This window comes from Danio rerio, chromosome 9 (genome assembly GCF_049306965.1).
Source record: "Danio rerio strain Tuebingen ecotype United States chromosome 9, GRCz12tu, whole genome shotgun sequence".
NCBI classification, from domain to species: Eukaryota; Metazoa; Chordata; class Actinopteri; order Cypriniformes; family Danionidae; genus Danio; species Danio rerio.
In genome coordinates, this window is record NC_133184.1 from 30051963 (window position 1) to 30072174 (window position 20212).

The following is a 20212-nucleotide window of genomic DNA, read 5'->3' on the forward strand; positions in this document are numbered from 1 at the left end:
GCAAAAGAAAGCAGAAAAAAAAAACATCCCATACGTCATAATAAAAGAATGATCACAAGCATACGGTTAAGTTTAGGCCTGTTAATAATCTGTTCAAAGATTGATTAAAATGACAGCAGTGACCACTGCTGCTTACAAAAGGAGATGTAAGCACCAGTTGTGTTTCCTCTAGACATGGTTGCTTTGCGCAAGTGAACAGCGCTTTTTAACAGTCGCCCTCATCACGTCACCCATGCATGTGAGTGATCATCCGCTCATATGCACCTGCTTTCTTTTGCTTGCGCAAACACAATTGTTTTTGTCAGTCGTGCTGCTTCTCGATTCTAAGATAACATTTGCATGAATATTGGGCCATCTCTATTGTTGAACCCTGCTTTTAGGAAAACTACAATTTAAAATAATTTCCAACCAGCCAAAATGGCTAGTGTGAGTGTCTGTCTAATTTGCCACAGGAAAAATCAACCCGCATTTAGCGGGTTGGCTGGTGATAATGTCAACCCCCTGAATGAAATAAAATAAAATTATGATTAGAAATATTTTTGTAAATCTTGAAAAATTTTAAGTATCGGTGTAAATGTTTTTGACACTTTTGATCAGTTTAATGCACAACTGCTAAATAAAATGTATTTATTTTTGAACAATAGTGAATCATAAATGTATTTTTATTCTGTATAATAGAATATGCCCTTCTTGTTTTCATCCCAAGCAAAAACATATTTTCATTTTTTTTTAAACCATGATTTACATAAAATCACAATGCAACCAGCCACAAATTAAAAACAAATTTTCTTTCAAATCTTTGCACTTTTGTCAAGAGAAAAAGTAAAGTTTTCATTTTAGTACATCATTCTAGTGTGTCAATGGATGGGATGTTTGATCAAGCTGGGTTATCACTGCATCCTTATGCCATACAAATGGAAATCCTGGGTGATTTTTTGTAATAAACCATAGGATGTGAGCTGCAGGAAGAAAGCCACAGCACCAACAAGGAACCCTCGCCGAGAGGAAACACTACATCTAGCTGAGCTTCCTGTCCCTTGCGAGTAGCACGCACGACAGCTCGGCCAGCCAGCTGAAAGGAAATGGAAAAGGAAATTGCATAGATAGAATGCAGGGGTCCATGCCTTGCTGCAGATGCTACGACTGGAGCAGAGAGAAGTTATGTAACCCTGCTGGGCCTCCATCCTCTGGCTGCAATCCTGCCGATAAGCACACATAAAAAGATCGGCCCGGACACATTTTCTGGCTGGAGTCGTAATGGACTAGTGTGGGCACGCTACCCTGAGGGGAATGGATATGGTAACCTGTCCAATCTCCAACTTAGCTCCTGGATCAGGCCACGGTGATGGACAAAGGCAGTTATGATAACAGGAATTCAAGACCCCTCCCAACCCACCAGCTGCCCCTACCCGTCTTTGTACTGCGGGGATTTTTCACGCACGAAAGGCTCCAAAACAAAATGAAGAATGCAGATTAGCAAAGCCGCTTAAAAAATTAAACAACTTGCTTGAGCCTGTTCGTGAGGCTCACCTCTAAGAGATAGGAGAAGACTGGCCGTTTCTGGTTTGCGCGATAACTGACTGAGGATTTCCAACCCAATTTCTCAGTGCCGGGATAGGCATCCCAGTTAATTGCCATCGCTCACTTAAGTGCACGTAAATGGCTTTTTCATCCCTGCATCTGTCCTCTTTATAATTATCCTGCAGTGTGGTAATTACACAGACTCCGCACAACTGGTATTTTATGGGACAACAAACTCCTTTGCTCTTTTCTAGTCTCTCTTCCTCCCTCTTTCATGCACGAGGAAGGTAAACACAAATCCAGCCTTTGAAAGCCCATCTCTGGGGATGTTTACAAAAATCACGCAATTGCTATTTGCTAGACGCTTCCGAAGTATGTAAGCTGGAGCGATGAGGATGTCGTCTGTCATGAGTGGAGAGTTAGAGCTTTGACGACTGCAATAAAGAAAAAAACCCAATCTCTCAGAGAGCAAACTACGACTGTTTCATGCTAGCAGCAAAATTGTCCATTCCATCTAGATGTCTCATTACTGACACGTACGGGAGAATTTACAATGAAACAATAGCCTCTTGTAGCTTTTAAAATGCTGGCATAGATCATAGACGCATCAAATCAGATGTCTGCCTCACCAGTACCTCCTATTATCTGATACCTTTCTTGTGCGCCTGTGGAATACGCAATGGCAAGTCACCACTGCGTGTGACGTCTCAATCCTAACAGGCTGTCCTGCTTTCTCCACGTGGCTATCAGCCGAGCTCATCTCTCCAACAACAGACACAAAGCCCTGCCATCCTGCCAGTCAGACATAAATGGTATGAGGTGGGAGGGAACATTTGATCATGAACTGATGCATAAAAGCTCTGACGAATGAAGCTACAAATAGCAAGCAGAAAATATACATTTTTTTTTGAAGAATGATTAATGTTTGGATGAAATCCCCTTGTGTGGGATTTTATTATTTATTTTGATTTGATCCAAATGTTAAAATGCTAAAAATAATGATAATACGTCTGTAATAAGTCTATCTTATATTTGATGAGCATCAAATTTGAAAACATTTTTTTCTTTGCATAAATCAGATTTGTTTTCTCAGTGTCACAAAGTAGACTCAGAAATCTCACCCTTATCTCTTCCAGCGCATATCGTTCATGCTTGCAGACATGAACACAAAGACACCTACGCAAATCTAACCCACACACTCCCAGCAAAAGAATGACCTCATCCCCCACCTCCTCCCTGCACTCTGGAGCAGCTGGGCCGAGAGTGAGGTCACCTGAGACGGCGAGGGCCCGCCCCTTCTGACTCACTCCCACACAGCCTTTTACTGTGATGGCACTTTGAACCCAATTACCAGCATCTGACAAGACTGCTACAGTGACATAAAAGAAAACCTAACTGGGACTTGATGAATGCCTTTGCAGTCTATTAATTCCTGACTACAATGGAAGCCGTGCAGAGGGAGACCTTTGCCAAGCTTGCATGGTGTATGTGGGCATCCAGAGTTGCACTTGACTGCACTGAACTCTTCAGTTTTGCCTCTCTGGGGGACTAGCTTGCTCATCCAGAGGTTTGAGTTTTTGAAGCCACCGGGCTCACAGACGGGGTGGGATGGCTGAAAGGCAGGTGCCCCTGCTGCCATCACACCTGTCTGCACTGCGGGGGATCCCGTATGGGAGCTCCGGCACCACCTTGCCAAAATTCCCCAACCCTTTGCTGATTAGAACAAGGTCAGGAATCCAATGACAGCATTGTTGCTAGGACGAGGTAGCAACTCTGTGATGCATCTCAGGCATTACCTCATCATTTTACTGGAATCTACAGTGCAGTCGGGTGCATTTAGCACTTTGCATTTGACAAAGTGGGTGATCTCATCCTGAATATTGTAGTGCATGAGATGAGTCACAGGCACTCAAAATGTAGAATTGAGCTGTTGGCCTGTCTGAGGATCGCCTGAGGGGGAGGGTACCGTAAGAGCAGGAGTGTCAGCGTAATGTGTTCACGTGTGCATGCTGGCTAGTCTCTGCTGGGTTTGCCCGGTGCAGCGGCCCATGCTTAAAAGCATGCATACATGCCGCCTGCTCCACTGAACCTAAGAGGCTACGAGTGGTGCCCAGTAGGCATCGCTCATACTAACACAAATCTTTAAACAACCTTTCTGATCTGCATGCTGCGGCCCTTCATACCTATGCATCCACACAAACTGGCACTTCCGCAGACAAGCCCCCTTTCCAACAGAGCCGGGCTGTTCCCTCAGGTATTCCCGGCAACATTACAGATTAAAATAGCAGCCGACCCACATAGCAGTACACTGGCTCAGCCTCCCCTTCAGAGAAGGCGGTCTTTACATTCTTGACTGCAAACGCACCTTACAATTGCTGTCAATTTTTGCACTCCAACTACTGTGTTCGCACCAGATGGTGAGAGCGCAGTCATAGCATCCAGGTGCTTTGAGAAAATCACACAAAAAGAACTCTGTAACGTTACCAAAAACATACAAAATATTGCAGCCATGCTTGTAGAAATTGAGATGATTAAGACTCTCAAGTACAAAGTGGGTCTCTGTGCTAAACAAAGAGAGAAAACAGTCTCAGGACAAATGCTCCAAGGTCACTGGTCTTCCGCATATGACCCATTTAACTGAGCCATAACAAACGGGAAGGACTAAGAGCAGCACGTTTGTTCTGTCTCCTTCCCAAAAGCACTCAGCAGGACTCGTGTTGCACAACCTTCAGGACGAAAGCACAATTTAGAGTTTAGTGTGAGCATAGTGGGGAGGTTATTGTGTTTGTAGGACAGCTCTAAATTAAGGAGAAAAGTCTTCGGCTTTTATTTCATACTTTCAAGATGCGAATGACTGTAATGCAAGAGACATAATAAAAGCAAACTGAATAAAGAGCAAACTATTGCATGTATGTTATTTATATGAGATTACACTATTTAATGAAATTCTAAAACGAGTTTTATTTAACAATCATAGTCCATATTATTATTAAAATTACCACCAAATCATGTGGATTCTGCTAAAGCCTATTTCCGCCTTGATTTCTGTTTAAGTTTCCACAGAATAGTATTTTTGTCTGTTACTCACACTCATGTTATATTTATTCAGTTCAAAACTGTACTTTCAAGTCATTGCCAATAGCCTAGTGGTACTGTGCGCCGACATATAGCACCGATGTGCTCATGTTGACCTGAGTTTGATTCCCGGCTCAAGGTCCTTAGCTGATTCTTCCCCTCTCTCTGTTCCCAATGGTTTCCTGTCTGAATTCTCTACTGTGGTATCATAATAAAGGTGAAACACCCCTAAAAAATTCTTATAAAAAACTGAACTTTCAACATCTTTATTCAAGTCCTTCAGAAGTCATTCCAACATGTTGATTTGGTGCTCAATGAACTTTTCTTAATATTTATCAGTATTGCAAAGAACAGTGCTGCAGCAGAGATCAAGGCTATCTATTAATCTTGGTCAACTTAATTTTTACTCAGTCTTCCGCAGATCTTGGCTTCATTTGAGATCAGTGCAAAGTGGAGCGTGCCAGCGATGATGAACAGGTGGGTCTCACAGCAGAGCAGCTCAGAGCCGCCTCAAGGAGAGACAGCAGAGCCCGCAGATCCTTAGCCAGAGCTATATCAGGTGTACAGTATGGCACCTGGCACAATTTACAGAGGGTCTGGCCTGCCTAAAATAAAAGGCTTAAAATAAAGCTTACACAATATGGCGCATGCACCAGCTTAGCGACCAACACAAGGGGCTGTAACCAGTATAACTGTAACAGTACGACTGTTGCATTGATGAATGGAGAGGATGTTGGCAGCTGTCCATGAGAAGGGAGTGACTTTTGGGGCAGGGGGAAGGAAAGGGGGGTGGGAGGATAGTGGAGAATCCTGTCTGTAAACAAGGGCTTGGTTTCCTCTATTGAATTGGTGACGAATGGGTAGGAAGTGGTAATGGAACTTGCTTTCGAGGAGCAGAACCGCAAATATTCTCTGTGTGTGACTTCTGAACTGTGCTCAAAGTCAACTCTCTAGTGTGTTTGCGTCCAGCTTCTCTGTTCACTGGAGCAGAGAGTCGGGCTTGTATGCTCTTCCACACCACCAGGTTGGACACACACCGGTCCTGTGCCCGGTGCCAGGGGGGCATCTGCCCTTTTCATTTTCTCTCCATGTAATTACTGAGCAGAGCTGTTAGTTAGGTGGAGAGCTCTGTGAGGGTGATGTACGCCAACAACCCTGCCTGCACACCTCTCAACATAAGTGGGATTCATCTGCTTTGACCCCCACGTGAACAAATAAAGTCTATTACTGCTATACTATTCATTATTTTGCATAAAATATTGATTGTTTGCTGTTATTCCTGTGTGTGGCGTACAACTTGATGCATCTAGATATGTTTGGGGTCTTATTTTTTATTTATTTTTTTAATATTGGAAAAGCACTGCAAGTAGTCTGGAAATTTTTGGCGGTGCTTTAAAAAGTTAGTGTCAGGCAGGTCAAAAATGAGTAAGACTGCAAGAGAAACAGGAATGTACAAAAAGTATACAGGAAATGAGTAAGTATAGTGAAACTGGAGTGGCACAACAGGATGCTGGAGTGGCTCCATGTCACCTGACCACCAGAGAGATGAAATGCAAATATGCACATAGACACAGATGTTTATTTTTCTGTCATGGTGGGATTTTTCCATAGACTTTCACGTTGTATGTTTTTTTTTTTTTAGTTAAAACAACTCAGAATAAAACAGTCAAATGTTATGTGATGAACTACAGTGATTCTCAAACAGTGATTATCCTCAGTGCCCTCAGCAAGTTTAATTCATAAAAGTTTTATTTGACTCCAATAGATATTTTTACATGTTTTTTTATGTCTTTTTGCATCTATGAGGCTCATGCATAGTCCACCACAGCCATGCTGATACTTTGTCTACCACAGTTTAAAGTATATGCAGAAAAGGGAGCACACAATTATTATTATTATTATTACTATTATCATTATTATTATTTAGCATTTATTTATTTAGCAGAACATTGAGATTAACAGGTGATAAAAGAAGCACTTCAACTCAGGTTAGCGGTACATAAATGCAATGACAAGTCTAAGTAACTAAGTCTACAAGTCTGTTTTTATATAACTTTTTAAATTCTGTTTGCTCGAATAGCGGTGTCACAGTGGCGCAGTGGGTAGCATGAAAGCCTGGTCACTGGTTCGAGCCTTGGCTGTGTCAGTTGGCATTTCTGTGTGGAGAATGCATGGTCTCCCCGTGTTGGCGTGGATTTCCTCCGGGTGCTCCGGTTTCCCCCCGGTCCAAAGACATGCGATATAGGTGAATTGGGTTAGCTAAATTGTCTAGTGTATGAGTGTGAATGAGTGTATCTGGATGTTTCCCAGTACTGGGTTGCAACTGGAAGGGCATCCACTGCGTAAAACATGTGCTGGATAAGTTGGCGGTTCTTTCCGCTGTGGCAACCCCTGATTAACAACTTAACCGAAAAAAAAATGTGTGAATAAATGTTTGCTTAAATAGTATGTGAATATTTCCTTGAAACACTGAATTTAACAGTTTTGCACACATCTTTTTAAACATAGATTTCAAAGTCATATATCTGTATAATTTTTTACTAAAGACGATACTTGCAGTCAGAGACCTGAAAAAAGGTCTAACAACTACATGTGTAGCCTTAATTGACCTGAAATTAGACAAAATTTGATATATTAATAAAACAAACGAATATAAAATATCTAAAACCACAAGAAAACTAAGCACCATGTTGTCCGTTTGCACATGTACTACACAGCGCGTAGCCTATGTTTTTTTTAAATTCGCAAACATATACTTCAAGTTCTTTCAAGGTCACAAAACATGCCCCAAAGGCGCACTATACCTTGTGGAAAAGTACCTGTTGCTGGTCATTGTGTGTGAATGGGTTTTGTGACGTGTCCTTATTCATTGTATGTCACTCCACCAAAACAAACAACGACCTCACCACTCCTGTTTGGCAGCTTGACAGCAGGTGTTGGGTGATTCAAACTTGAGCTTTCTGTCACCCTGAAACCAAATCTCAAATCACAGTCTCCAGTGGCCTAAATTCCTCTACTTGAAATGCATTATGTGAGTTAATAGCGTAGCAACAAAATTTGCATGCAAAACAGGACAATTTCATAATGATGGAAAAATATCTGGACACAAAAGAAAATGGCTTTGTGTACTTGAGAGCAGGCTGTGTATGTTTCAGTACCGTGACGTCAGGTGACGTAGTTTGAATATGAACGTTAGACAGTCTGACAGTCTTGGATTTGCCTTATGCTTATTCCCATCTGGAGAATGTCAGTGCAGGGATTTACCAGAAGACCAAAAGAGGCTACAAAGAGTGCAGGACCATCAATCCCACGTCAGGAGCATTTGAATAAACATAAGACAGCCTGCACTCTACTCCTGCTCTTTCCTTTCTCCAGTTTCTTATTTTTACCTTGACATTCTGCAGGGCTACTTATAGCTGGTTAGGAATACACAAAATACCATATTTATTATTCATATCAAATGCTCTCCTGGTTTATGTAACACTTTTGCTGAATACTGAGTGCTGCAGTCTCAAACAGCGTTGAGGTACCATTTGCAATGAGGAAGTATTGATTTCCAATCTCCTGGTTTTTTTTTTTTTCATGGTGGTGTGAGAGATATCATCAGGCTGTTAGTCGGAGTTTGTATGCGTGTGTGTGTGCACTTGCACTTAGAGAAAAATGGCTGGTTCCTCTCAGCCTGTTAATCAAATCCTTGAGTGGCTAAACTGCCTCTCCATCGAGACCAAGGGGGACGACAGGCCTCATGCATAAAGATGCATTCCGAACACTCATCCTTCTCTGTCTTTTTCTCTCTCTGTCTATCCTCATGCTGCTTTTCGTCTCTATGGGCTGATGGACTCTCAAGAACACGGCAGACAAATGACCCTCACCGTCCCCACCATCCAACAGCTCCTCAATCAGAGGCCCTGAAAAGCTCTTGATCCCTATATAAAAAGATTACTTTCATCAGCAATCACTTGCAGGCCTGGGCATAATTATTGCGCTGGCCTCTGTCTGAAAGCTAAACTCTTGGATGAAAGTAGGTATATTCGATTTAGCACATACTACCGTTGGGTCAAACAACATTAACCTTTCACCTCATAAAGTATAGATTTCGCAGAAATTTCTCATATGTGTGCTTGGACTTCTGAGAATCATCTGTATTTCCTTGGGAAGCATATGCGACCACGCATTTCCTTGTGCCCACAGCTACTGTATGTGTTGTAGGTGACACTGTTAGACAAACAACAGACACCCTCATTGAAGATAAGCATGGACCATTAGTGTCTCAGAGCTATGTCCAGATCGAGAGTGAGATCACTTTTAGTGCTTACTGGAAATGGACAGTATGTTTCTCATAATCACTACATTACTCAGCAAATCAGTTTCTCATAACATTTGTGTTCATCATTTCATCATTAATGTACCAGTTTTTTTTTTTTTTTTTTTTGCTGTTGATGGATATTTTTGGCTTAAATGTGAAACTACTGTACTTACAGCACTTCAGCTTCCTTGAAATGTTGTGCTTAATGCTTCCAGTTTATATAGTTCCAGTCATCGATTTTCCATCTTATCTTTATACTATAGCATATATATATTTTTTTTCAACTTATTTATTTATTTTTTATTACTGATTTATTAACCAATTTTACCTCATGTTTACATGCTACCTATCTTCCATAAATTTTTGAGTTTTGCCTTTCTATATGATTGCAAATAATGCCATAGTTTTTTCTCTCGTGACATTTTAGAACACAAAAGAAGATATTTTGAGAAATGTTGTAAACGTTGACATTCATTGTAGGAGAAACAAATACTATGGAAGCCAATGGTTAATGGTTTCAACATTCTTTAAAGTATCTTTTATGTAGAACAAAATAAACTATACTAAAAAAAAACAAGTCAGAGGTGATTAACTGATGACAAACTTTATTTTTGGGTGAATTTTTTCTTTTAAATCAAGGATGTCCAAACTCTGTCCTGGAGGGCCAGTGTCCTGGAGAATTTAGCTCCAACCCTAATCAAACACACTTAAACCAGCTAATCAAGCTCTTACTAAGTATACTACAGACTTCAAGGCAGGTGTGTTGAAGCAAGTTGGAGCTAAACTCAGCAGGACACCGGCCCTCCAGGAACGAGTTTGGACACTCCTGTTTTAAATCATTGCAACAAAAACATCTTGTAATATACATTTATAAAATATTATGGGACAGATGTTTATTTAGCTAGTGATATTATGCATTTTTAGAGTTTTACATATTTTTCAGCCTTTTGTTGTAGGTTGTGTTCTCTGCAGGAGCCAATTATCCCCCAGTTTCTCATTTCACCAAACCTATGTTTGACTGTTCAAAAACCCAAGAACTGCCAGTCCGACATAGTCTTTGATCGACTTACGTGTTGAGATTACATTATAGAGCAATTGCCAAATTTCATGGCAAACAATATTAGGTAAACAGACCCTATAGTGTAAATGAGGGTGAACCAGGGCTTCCCATCGAATCTCCTAATGACTTTGTGACTTTGTTTCAGTTCAATGTAGTAACTGAAAACTCCCAATAAATGAGTTGAGCATTGCTTCTTTGTTTCCTCTTATTACCACAGTTGGTTATGTCAAACAAGCTTGTGGTTACAGCTTTTTAACAAAGAGACTGAATTCAAGATGAAATTGCTAGGTTGCATCAGAAGCAGCCGGAATCAAAGCCATAGTATGAACATAACAGGAGAATGTGACTGAAAGGTCCCCACTTCAAAGAGAGACCAAGTACAGTTCTATACATGAAAGACCCTGCTGTCCCTCACTATTGTCTAATTACTGTCAGCTGTCTGGGGGCTGAGTGATCTGCTGTGCATGGGACCGCTTTTGCTGCAGTCACTAAGAATGTATGCGCAGTTACATTTGTGCTACAGTGGGTTTTTGTGTGATAATGTAGTAGTCGTAGTTGTGTAACATAACATGTACACAAATATTTGAATGTTAACTGTTAGCTTGAATCCTTGGAAAACATGTACAAAACCAAGGAAAACTGTAGTCAGAATAATGTGTGTGTATGCTGTGATGAGGCTAAGCCACTTTTGCAATGTTAAAATTTTTTTGATTAATCTTTTAAAAAAAATTATACTACAATAAGATTTTTGATTTAATCTTGTCATAACAATTTTTGGCTTTAGCCTTAGTGCTAGGGTTGTGCGATTGATCCAAATCGAATCGCAATTGCAATTTGAAACATTTCAACAAGTTAATCGCAAGAGACTGCAATATAACATGTACATGTATATATGTAAACAAGAATAGCAAATAACATCTGAGGTAAAGTGCTTCAAAACCAGTCCGCTATGCTTCAGAAAATTTAACATGTTAGACTTTCTACAATGGTGTAGTGAGGCATCACAACATGGTATCGGTTATCGTAAACTATGCCACATTACATAAGAAGAAATGATTGAATCTTGTTTCATGACGTACATTTGTCAATTACGACTCCCCTTGACACGCTATGTCATGCTGAAATGGTGTGATCTGACCAGGTCTTTATAACTAGCTAATTGAGGGAGCACGCTTTGTTCTGCCCAATCAGAGTTGCGCAACTGAACTACAGCCACAATAAAAAAAAGAAAACAAACAGGAAAGCGTTGACAAGTGGGATGACGGTGTCTGCTGCTTCAGAAGCATTAATAGACAAATAAAAATCAAAGAAATTTGGTAATATAGGAATATTTTGGTTTCAAAGTCACAGACACCAAACAAAAACAGATATATTTTAAGGGCTGTCGCAGAATTGTTGCCACGGCTAACAGATTAAGCTGAAGCTTGAATAAAATTCAAATCAGCTTGAAGTTTGAATTTAATTGTAAATCCTATCGCAACCACAATATCTGTCAATAAATAAATCGCAATTCAATGTTTTCCCTAAATTGCATAGGTCTATACTGCAATGGAATTTTTTAACTGCACTGACTACCAGCAACAAAATCTGAATCACAAGAGCAATTTAGGTACTGTAGGTGGGAAAAAAAATCTAGCTCTTTTGTAATTTTAGATGATGACTTGACAGTGATTCAACGTGTACACCAAACCCAGACAGTATTTGATTTTTAATCAGTCTCGTCATTGGTAAGGGCAGGTTTCAGGAAATGCTCTGAACAATAGGTTGGTTTATGATGTCACACTGATACCATCACAGCGGTGACTTATGAGTGCAGACTGCTTACTGATCCCTGCAATTATATGGGCCAGTCAATAGTCCAGTGGAAACCAAAACAGCTGACGAGATCAATTAAGTTATAAAAAGTTCAATTCAGAAATGGGATAACAAAGAGTGACAGGTACTTTCCATTGTGGGTCAAAAGTATGTACCATCAACATTTTGACTAATGGAGCCTGTTGACTGGTTCATCAGGGGTCGCTGAGGTCAAAACTGTGGGATGAATATGGAGGTGTCAATCTAACCAAGCCTTCGCAGACGCCTTGCATATCTGTTTAAGATAAGTTTGTGACGGGTTCTGTGGACGTGGGAGTCCTTATATTTCAACACATGCCTGAGCATCAGCATAGACCTGTTAACACTTCAAAAAGTGGAATGTAAAACAGGTTTGAGATTAAATGTCAAGGTGTTTCACTCAGACTGAGGTCAGCGAGTGGGGACATCACCACAGACAAAACTGTAGCACAGGGATTTGAGAGAGTACAAGAAGCTGTCTTTGCCCAAACCTGCAAGTCTACAAGTAGATAAGAAAGAGCTTATTGCTGTATCTTGGTGTTTGAAGACACCCTACTGTTACCACTCACTCCACAACTTCAGGGCTGCTTTCTCTTGTGCCGTCAACAAGATAATGTGTTTGCCCATTACTTTGGTGTCCTGGAGCTTTACCAATTGCAGAAAGGGACCAGAAAAGAGCTTGAGAATCCTCTGTGCTGTCAGAAGATATACTGTGAGAAAGCAGCTGTGTTCCTCAGGGTATTACATAATGCACATTTCAGTGTTGGCTGCCCAGAGAAAGCTTGAATGCCTTCAGATGGTGCTAGCTCAATGTGGACGGTGAAGGAACGTGATAAAGGTACAGCCAGAAACAAAAACAGGCCAACTACCTGCTCCATGTTCTGCAAATGGAAATTGGCAAACAATCACAGAGGGGCAAGCTATTGAATACGGTGGGCTTCAACAATTAGGTGTGGAACTTCCATGAGAATACTGACAGAGCCTGAAATAATCCATTTTTAATGGTATCATGTAGATGTACCGCCTCTTTCCCAACCCCCATGCACAGACCCAACTATCTAGCCCTTTGTTTCGAAAAGTTACTGGGCTGTGAAATGCAAAAACTCACAGCACAGAATATGCAAGCAGTGTGATACATTATCTTGTCAAACTGGGCTTCTCTGGGACAGACCGGGCTCAATGTTTGAGTGCTGCAGCGCCTGTGCCTCAGATAGCTGCTGCCTTCAGCTTCTCTCTGGGGTTTACGTGACCCTGCTCAGACGTGTTCCAGTTCTACTGACTGTGATGTGTTTCTGTGGGTCAGTCGTCTGCCCTCCAGCTGCCAGTGAGCTTTGAGAAGTTCACCACATCTCAGATTATATTCCTCAACCTTTAGCATAAAAGCTATTGATAGAACAGTAGCTTTTAGGTTTTGCTGGGTGTTATCAGGATAATCATGTCTCGTGGGTTTGCTTTGCAACACTTACAGTAGCAGTAGTCCTGTGCATGTTTTGGGAAAGGTGTGCAACAATGGCATTCTGCTTGTGTCCCTGCAAAGTCATTTGGAATGAGTGATGTTAGAATCTTCCTGGACTTAGTACTTGATGCAGAGAAGAGTGTTGTAAGAACAGGTTTGCCAGACTTTGTAAGAGATTTTTTCTGTGACCCCAAAAATGCCTGCTTTTCAGAGGACAACAACAACAGTCCAAGTTGTGCACTAGCTGATGGAGGACAGATGGATAGGTGCAGACAAACAGACTTAGCCCCCAACCTGTCTCTTAGGTGATCCTTACTAATTGGCCAGGCTGCATTGACTGCCTCTAATGGTGTTGTTTACTGCCTCTGCTTCATTCCCTAGGCCACTCCACCTGCTCCTCCACTCTCCACTGAGAATATCTAAGAGTTGTATTAGGTGGCACTGCATAAGGAGGGGGTGAGAGCCAACAGCGGCTCTCTTGTTGCACAAACAGCCGTTCTTTGAATTAACCTCGCTTGCAGGTCACCGCCGAAAGAATTCCTCTCTTCTCTGCCCCAAGAAAAGTTGGCAAGCTGTGATACCCTGAGCTTGTTTCTCTCTGTCTTCTGTGTCTCTTCTTGACAGTGAGAGATAGAGTCTTTGTTGAAATTGGGGGAGACTGTGCCAGCAGTTGGCATCCCTCATGGGGAATGGATGCAGTGCATGTCAGGCCTCGATAGGACTTCATCACGTTCAACAGGCAACCACTTCTCATCCCCAAGCACATAACCTCTGCTGCCCTCCCCTCCATGCACCCTATGCCCGATTCCTGCTCGCAGCCTTAGCTCTGAAACTCAATTCACCCATATCGCATCCATTAAGGTCTGATTCATGCTCCACTCGCAAGGGGCCGACCACAGCTATCCATCTTGTCCCCTGCTCAAAGGGTGCTGTTTACCTTTTGCTGGCAGATCTAGGGCTACGCTTTAAAACTACCCCAACCTGTAAACGCATAAAATTTTAACTATGATGTCACTCAAACAAAAAAAAGCTTGTATATTTACCTGTCTACAGAGACCTCTGCCTTTTCCCCCTCTCCATCCTCATTTTCTTATCATTAAATGCAAGTAATATTTTTTTGCTCCCCTCCTCCACTTATGTGAGCTGATACTATCTGCTGTCTCTAAACTATCTTTGCCAATGGCGCTGGCATATGAACTCATCTGCAGGTTTTACAAGCTCACAACATGAGCTTGTTTCTATTGAATTATTATTAGCTTCGTAGCTCTATCTTGATTTGTGTGTGTGTGTGTGTGTGTTTTACCCCCTCAAATTCTCTTAGTTTCTATCATGCACATGGCCAAAGAAGTGTCAAACGGCAGGCAAAATTGTAAATCTTGTGTGCTTGGACAGCCAATTCACAACACTGCAGGGTATGAATGCTTCACACACACACAAGCTATTATCTGATATGATCATAAGACTTTGATTAACACCAGAACTGTCTTATTGCACAACATATTCATTTAATCATTAAGATGATTTCGCCGGTTCATATTTTCCTTCGATACTCATACCAATATGTCTATATTTGCATTTTCTACCTGGTAATATTTGTGTTGTGTAGAATTGCCTTGTGAGTTGCTGGTAGGGGTAGATCTGTTTCAAGTCCACACTCTAGCGATAAATAACCACTCGCTGCATTTCCCTGCAGTTGAGCACATGGAATTGCAATGAGCTCAAGACAGCCGGTGCATGCCTGCAGAGGCGCCCATCGTCACATCGATTTCCAGAAGTCCTTCTACCACAATTGGTAAACCGTAATATTGCATTAATGCTGTTTAATTCATACAAAATCCAAATCCCAATGTTATCAGTACTGTATTTAACTACTAAACAATTATTGCCTGACACAAATCAATTGATTTGCATTGATTTTACACAGACCTCATGTCACTTAAAACATGACCCTGACAGATATTTCCCAATGTGCATCACTTCCACCAGATCTTCCAGAAGGCTTAAGTGGGATGTCATAAAAATGTAAAACACAGCTATTATCATTGATTACCTTTACCCTTCAAGAGTCAGCAAATTGTTATACAGATGCACAGCAGCTCTCAGAAAGAAAGAAAAAAAAGTGTGATTTGAATGCATTCTCCTCACATCCACTCACGCGCGCACCCTCGCGGCGGAGGTAATACATAATACATGACGATCGGGAACTGCTCTTGATATCGTCGTGCTGAAAAACACGAAGTAATCTGACAGATGCGAATGCATTATTTAATAACAAGTCGCTTATTGTTAGCGAAGCTCTTACTTTCTCCATCCATATTACGTGCGCCTTTAACAAAACGCCATTCAGTCAGTTTCAGCCAGAAATAATGCACATGATTCATCTCGTGTCTCATTCTGTCACTCTGTTTTGCCTGGAGTATAACACTAAGAAGTACACTACATTAGCACACAACGTATTGCAGACTATTCTTCTCACTAATAATCACTTTCACGTCGCTAAAATAAAAGGAACGGAGTTCTAGCTTCATGCTTTCATATGAAAGCAGCAACACAGCACCTGCATCACTAAAATCCACTACGCGCAAAAATTTGGACAGCGTGTTTTGGATAGGCGCGCGCACGGTGAAGTTGTGAATGTTTCCATCAGGTACATCTGCGCACATAAGCAATGCTTATTTACGCAAACAACTAACAGTCCAAGTAGTTTCGTGCAAACTCTCTCACCTGCTGCCAGTTCTCCTCCAGCGACGGCATCGCTGAGAAGTAGCCCGTGTCGTGCACCAGCTGAAGTTCCTGAAAAATACTGTAATTCGCCAACACGTCCATGTTGATGCTCACAAGAAAAACAAAACTGATGCTTTGATCCTCAGGTATAAATTGTTTTCTTCTCAGCCCGCTGTCAGACGCAAAAAGGAATGCTTCAAATCCTCCGTGAAGTGTAGTTAAAGCTGGTTGTTTTAAGCGCTAATGGAAAAAAAAGGAAGGAAAAAAATAAAAAACAATTCTTGTCACTTAATTGCAGTCCCCGCGAACTCTCAGATCCTCAGCCTGGGAGTGGGATGCAAACTCGGTGACATGAAGTGTCCACCTATTTCCGCATTGCCTCTGTGTCTTTTGCGCTATAAATTCCAGGTAGCCTTTCTCCTGAATGCCGTGGATCACCAAGGCAAGTTGCTGGGCTCGCTGCCTCGCGAGCGAGAGGAAGCAAAGGGAGCCGAGGGGGCGTGGTTTGTTGTCAATCAATTCCGTGCGTGACCATATACGGTAAATAAGGTTGATGATCTCACTGGCGTCCAAGTAAGGCGGTGCTTAAATAGCTAAAGAGGTGGAGTGAAATCTGAATAATATAGCGCGATTGGCTCGTGACACTTGTCAATCGGGCCGTAGAAGGCAGTGAAAGGTGAGCTATTTTTAGAGAGCTATATAGCAGCGGCAGCGCACTGGCGTCGCTCATACGGCCGGAGAGAACGCAACAAACAGAAGCAGAAGTTGCAGATTGTAACGTGAGGCAAGTCTCTATGTAGTCATATCTGCTGGAAATGATACATTACGGGTATCTCACAGCGCAAAGCTGCCTATAAAGTTGGAAGTGTCGTTTGGAAAATAATTAATGTTATGATGCAATGTTCAAGCGTAGGCGAATGCTGAAAAAAAAGTCTGAAGATCTTCTCAGATGTTTCACAAGTAGTAGGATTAAGCGCTTCACAGACAAGATCGGGGCTACTTTAAACATTTTAATTCTGAAATAAGAGGCTTAGCACTTAGAAATGAGTTTTAGCTTCTCTAATGGCACAAATTACCGCAAAGAGCATTGCAACTGTTTCAGCAACGCAATTGATGGCATTGATTTGCAGTACTGATCTGGTTATTGTTCTGTAAAGGGTAATTGACTCATCAGGATGGTTTTTCACCCTGTGGGCAAGCCAGAAACACTCCTAATAGCAGTTAATTCCTGAAATCCATAAAAACGCAACCTAAAAAGTGTAATATTTCTAAATAATGATTGTTGCCTATAGCAGTCCTGTAACTGACTGCTCATACTGCAAACGTTTACTTAATTCGTGCTCATCTATCTATCTATCTATCTATCTATCTATCTATCTATCTATCTATCTATCTATCTATCTATCTATCTATCTATCTGTCTGTCTGTCTGTCTGTCTGTCTGTCTGTCTGTCTGTCTGTCTGTCTGTCTGTCTGTCTGTCTGTCTGTCGTAAACAGATTTATCTTTGTTCAACAAACCATTATTCAAGCAAAAGCTTTTATTCAAAGTTATTATGAATCTAGTTTCTTAATGTAGCCTAATTAATATGAACTTGCTTGTAGTGTTAAAATTCATCACAATGTATGACACAAGATGACACATTTTACATTCAGATTTTTAATCTTAATACATGTGGTGTGTGTGTGTGTGTGTGTGCTTAATGTTACCAGAAGTAATGTCTGGCCAATGAAAGTTTATATTTTACCCCTTATTCAAACATATTGATGTTATGTTATTGTAAATATTCTAAGCAAATATAAGTGTGTTTGTTTGGAGAGCGTTTTGTGATCAAGAAAAACCTACTTACTGAAAAATGTGCAGGAGAATGGCTGCCAATTAAATAAAAGGGAGAAAAAAGGAAAACAATAATTAATAACTAATAAACATAATTAATAATAACCGAATGTAGTCACTTTGCATACTTAAACTTGTAAGATTTTTGTTTACTCTGCATTAATTTACCTGTAAAATCTCTTTTTTTTGCCAACAAAAGTAATTCATTCATTTATTATTTTCATTTAGTCCCTTTCTTCATCAGGGGTCACCACATTAGAATGAACCGCCAACTTATCCAGCATACAGTTGAAGTCAGAATTATAAGCCCCCCTTTGAATTTTTTTTAATTTTTAAAATTTTTTTTTAAATATTTCTCAAATTATGTTTAACGAAGCAAGGATATTTTCACAGTATGTCTGATAATGTTTTTTCTTCTGGAAAAAAGTTTTATTTTGGCTAGAATAAAAGCAGTTATTAATTTTTTTAAACACCATTTTAAGGACAAAATTATTAGCCCCTTTAAGCAAATTTTTTTGAAAGTCTACAGAACAAACCATCATTATACAATAACTTGCCTAATTACCCTAACCTGCCTAGTTAACCTAATTAACCGAGTTAAGCCTTTAAATGTCCCTTTAAGCTGTATAGAAGTGTCCTGAAAAACATGTAGTAAAATATAAAAATATAATTTACTGTCATCATAGCAAAGATAAAATAAATCAGTTATCAGAAATCAGTTATTAAAACTATTGTTTAGAAATGTGTTGAAAAAAAATCTACTCTCTGTTAAACAGAAATTGGGGGGAAAATAAACAGGGGGTCTAATAATTAAGGGGGGCTAATAATTCTGACTTCAACTGTATGTTTTACACAGTGGATGCCCTTCCAGCCACAACTTAACACTGGGAAACACCCATACACGCTCTTTCACACACATACACTATGGACATTTTAGCTTATTCAATTTACCTATAGCGCATGTCTTTGCACCCGAAGGAAACCCACGCGAACACGGAGAGAACATGCAAACTCCACACAGAAATGCCAACTGACCCAGCCGGAGCTCGATCCAGCGACCTTCTTGCTGTGAGGTGATCATGCTACCCCCTGCGCTACTGTGAAGCTACCAACAAAAATAATTTGATAATAATTTTGTGTTTTTCACATTCCACTAACCTAAACTTGTGGTCTCATTAAAGCAAGTAATATACAAATGTCTCATTCTGTCATCATTTTGTTTACTGCTATATATTTTTGGTATGCCGTGGTTTTAGATTTTTTAGCCATACCGATTTTTGTTCTATTGTTTTTCCTAGGAGCCACCAACATTACTTTGAAAATAAAACTGTTTCCTTATTAAAATTCATTAGTTACATATAGCAATTAAATTACTATAATCTGAGTCAGAAAAACTAAGAATGAGAGAAAATGTCATGATAAGAATAATTGAATTCTATGTTTGATTAACAAAGCTACATTTAATCATTTAATAGGTTCTGACAGCATCTAACACAGATTTATAGCTCAATGCATTTACTTAATACTGCATTTGTTAGCTATAGTTTATTCTTAAGAAAAATAGCTTGAGATTAAAAAAGACTAATACGCAAACCAATCTAAATGTTTGTATTTATGTTAACACTAGTTTAGCCGAAAAAAAGTGGCAGGCAGTATAAGACAGTAAGCCTGAGTTTGCAAAATAAAAGACTGTTTTAGTTGTAGTGAGTAATTGAGTTTGTATGCGTGTTGTGCTGTCTGTCTCTTCCGTCACTATCCCAGGGGACATTGGTCTTTGTCTCAGTGGAGTACCAGGGCAGATGGTTGCTAGATTGGCTGTTTCAGGACATTTTCCCTATTGATTTTTACAGGTCTCCCTGCCAGAGAGAATTAGCCCGGAGTGGGGGTTGGATGAAGGGGTGGAAACTGTGCCGCATGACACATTAGCCCGTCTCTATCAAAAAAATATACACTGAAAGATATGAGGCAAAATGTCAAAGTGCGTGCGATTTCCTTTACTGCAGACTCACGTAATGGGTCAGTTGTCTGGGGACATAGACGAGTCCTGCCTCTTCCTCATTGGCCAGAGTGCTCTACCGAGGGACAGAGGATGATGGAAAGAAGAAGCAGGTGTGTGCTTGGTGTTATTGCACAGCGGGTTAAGGGCAGGTGTGAGTCTGTCAGGCTCGGTGGCACAGCTGGGCAGTGTAAGCCCTGATGACTGGCTCATCACTCCCTCCCATGGCTAACCCTCTGTCTCACAGAGTCTGAAACAGCTGGTTCCCACTGAGCCTAGCCCTGACCAGGTCAAACCTTGCACCTTCCAAACTGGGCCATGGACATGGAGTAAAACACATTCAGGGTGCCCTGCAGTTTCTGGCGCACACATTTACCTTTGGGGCTAAATCGTTAAAATTTAAAGC

At 40.7% G+C, this 20212-nt stretch overlaps 1 protein-coding gene and 1 long non-coding RNA gene across 3 annotated transcripts in view; one reads left to right on the top strand and one right to left on the bottom strand.

Annotated features, from left to right (window-relative positions):
- klf7b (Kruppel like factor 7b) overlaps positions 1 to 16433 on the bottom strand; it is a 53564-nt gene extending 37131 nt beyond the window's left edge. Inside the window, 1 exon segment of the mRNA NM_001044766.2 lies at positions 15976 to 16433. Coding sequence (NP_001038231.1) covers positions 15976 to 16077 — 102 coding nt within the window. The 5' untranslated portion in view covers positions 16078 to 16433.
- The window catches only part of LOC141376143 (uncharacterized), a 139513-nt gene that overhangs the window by 62387 nt on the left and 56914 nt on the right, over positions 1 to 20212 (top strand). Inside the window, exon 1 of one of the 2 annotated variants that reach the window (XR_012385451.1) lies at positions 16704 to 16759. The exons of the other annotated variant lie outside the window; for it this stretch is intronic. This is a non-coding gene — a long non-coding RNA (uncharacterized lncRNA). Of the gene's footprint in view, positions 1 to 16703; positions 16760 to 20212 lie in introns of those variants that run through there. 2 annotated transcript variants of the gene reach the window in all.